At 39.3% G+C, this 1,924-nt stretch overlaps 1 protein-coding gene across 1 annotated transcript in view; it reads left to right on the top strand.

The window, feature by feature from the left end:
* Positions 1 to 1,758: 1,758 nt before the first annotated feature.
* Positions 1,759 to 1,924, top strand: part of LOC106013994 (probable serine/threonine-protein kinase DDB_G0282963) — a gene marked incomplete at its 5' end in the record, with an annotated part of 13,152 nt that continues 12,986 nt past the window's right edge. Inside the window, 1 exon segment of the mRNA XM_013090972.2 lies at positions 1,759 to 1,830. Within this exon segment, the coding sequence (XP_012946426.1) occupies positions 1,759 to 1,830 (72 nt within the window).

Genomic DNA, 1,924 nt, shown 5'->3' with positions numbered 1-1,924 from the left:
ATCGGCAAGCTAAAACGCACAAAGCACATAAAACAAAAATTTTGACGAGAAAGAATTCAACAACAAAAAAATTCATTCTTTTAACAAATTGTAGGTACATTGTGTGTGTTTTCTTGCTTTTTTTCAACATTCCGAATTTGAATTTCGACAAAATATTTCGTGAGCATATTATGCAACATATACTATACCTTAGGTTGAGAAACTGAAAAAAGAAAATTAAAAATTTGGGGCACTGTACGCTTTGACAGCTGGCAGACGCTGACGACTTGAAGCTGGTACCTGTAGGTTGCCCTGAGAGAATAAAAAACCCATTTCATTGTTTCCACAAATTGTATCTACATTATGTTTTTTTTTCTGGCTTTTTTTTCAACATTCCGAATTTGAATTTTGACGAAATATTTCTTTAGCAGAATAATATGCAACCTATACCACTGATTTAAAAAAACGAAAAAAGAAGAAACTGAAAATAAAATTAAAAAATTGGGTTTTATACATTTTAACAGCTGTCAGATGCTGCCGACTTGAGTAAGCGAGCACCTCTGGGTTGCCTTGAAGGTGGCCAAGTTGTAACGCCCCAACGATAAGCAAACCCGTCCAGCTATTTCTGTGTGTATTTGCAGTTGTATTTTTTCCCAACCTCCATGTTTTGGAAGTGTCAGATGTGTTCTTTTTTGTTGATGTTTGCTATTTTCCCCTCCTGGGTGTACAGCTTGTTGTTTTTCTAGCTGGAAATGCCTCGTGAAGGGGGAGTTTTGTAATCTTCGTGTTTTTTGTTGTTGTGTGTATTTGTTTTGCCCTGCAATAGTCCCCCCCTCCGTCGAACCTGCTCTAACGCCCACCTGTATAAGACAATCACCTGTACAAACGGACATTTCCCATTTCCCCTCTCGCGCTTTTTGTTTTTTTTAACATTATAATTCTAATGTCACTATTTTATCTACCTTCCTAAAACAGTCAGGATTGGATGGCCGTCTTAGTCAAGTTCGACTGTATTTTTCACTCCGTGACTGGTGAAATCGTTAGGCTAGCTATTTTCTTTGCACATTATAACGGACGTGATTTCTATTCCCCCTTTGGGAAGATATTTATCGACTTTCTGCATCGTTTGCTTTTGATTGCATATTATATTTATGACGACTGGCACAAGTCAGCACCCAACCTCCTATATTGTGGCATAATCACAGTTCATTAAAAAAAAGCAATACGCAACCCCCCCCCTCCACCCCCTCCACACACACACAAAACAACAACAACAAAACCCCGCTATTTGCCTCTCCTTGTATTGGTACTTCGTATAAACTATAGTTAAAGGGATATTTGTGGGTGGTTGGCAGGTGCTCCGGTGTGGTTTGCTCCTTCTTTCTGTCAAACATCTGTTATCCTTGTCTTTCCTATTCTTTCTTGTATTTTACTCTCTAGTAAGACCTCTAGTCTTTTGTACTTATCACTACATATTATGACCTATTTGTGTTGCAGGTGTCGCCAAACTCTGACGTGGGTGGTCGGCGGGTGCTGTCATGTGGTTTGCTTCTTCTTTCCTATCAAACACCAATCTCTTATCTCTCCTTCTTTTTGGTGTTTGTTACTCTCTTGTAACTCCTCTAATCTTCGGCACTTATGATATGATCTAATTGAGTTGCAAATGCCGCAAACGTCTTATCAAAACAAATATCATTATGATATGTGTTGTAAGTGCTACAGGACTCATAACTAAAACCAAAACTCTAAAGGATATGTATTTGTTTGTTTTGTTTCCAGGAGGATCGTTTTGAAGAACTAACGAGAAGGCTTCAGGCGGAGCGAGAGACGATATCGCAGCACGCCCGGCCGGTAGGTGCCTCTTACATTTTGTTTGTGAAACTAATGACGTCAAGTGGTTGTGTGTGTGTGTTTGTGCGTGTGTGTGTGTGTGTGTGTGTGTGTG

Source organism: Aplysia californica, unplaced genomic scaffold (genome assembly GCF_000002075.1).
Source record: "Aplysia californica isolate F4 #8 unplaced genomic scaffold, AplCal3.0 scaffold01755, whole genome shotgun sequence".
NCBI classification, from domain to species: Eukaryota; Metazoa; Mollusca; class Gastropoda; order Aplysiida; family Aplysiidae; genus Aplysia; species Aplysia californica.
This window is presented reverse-complemented; position numbering and strand designations above follow the sequence as displayed.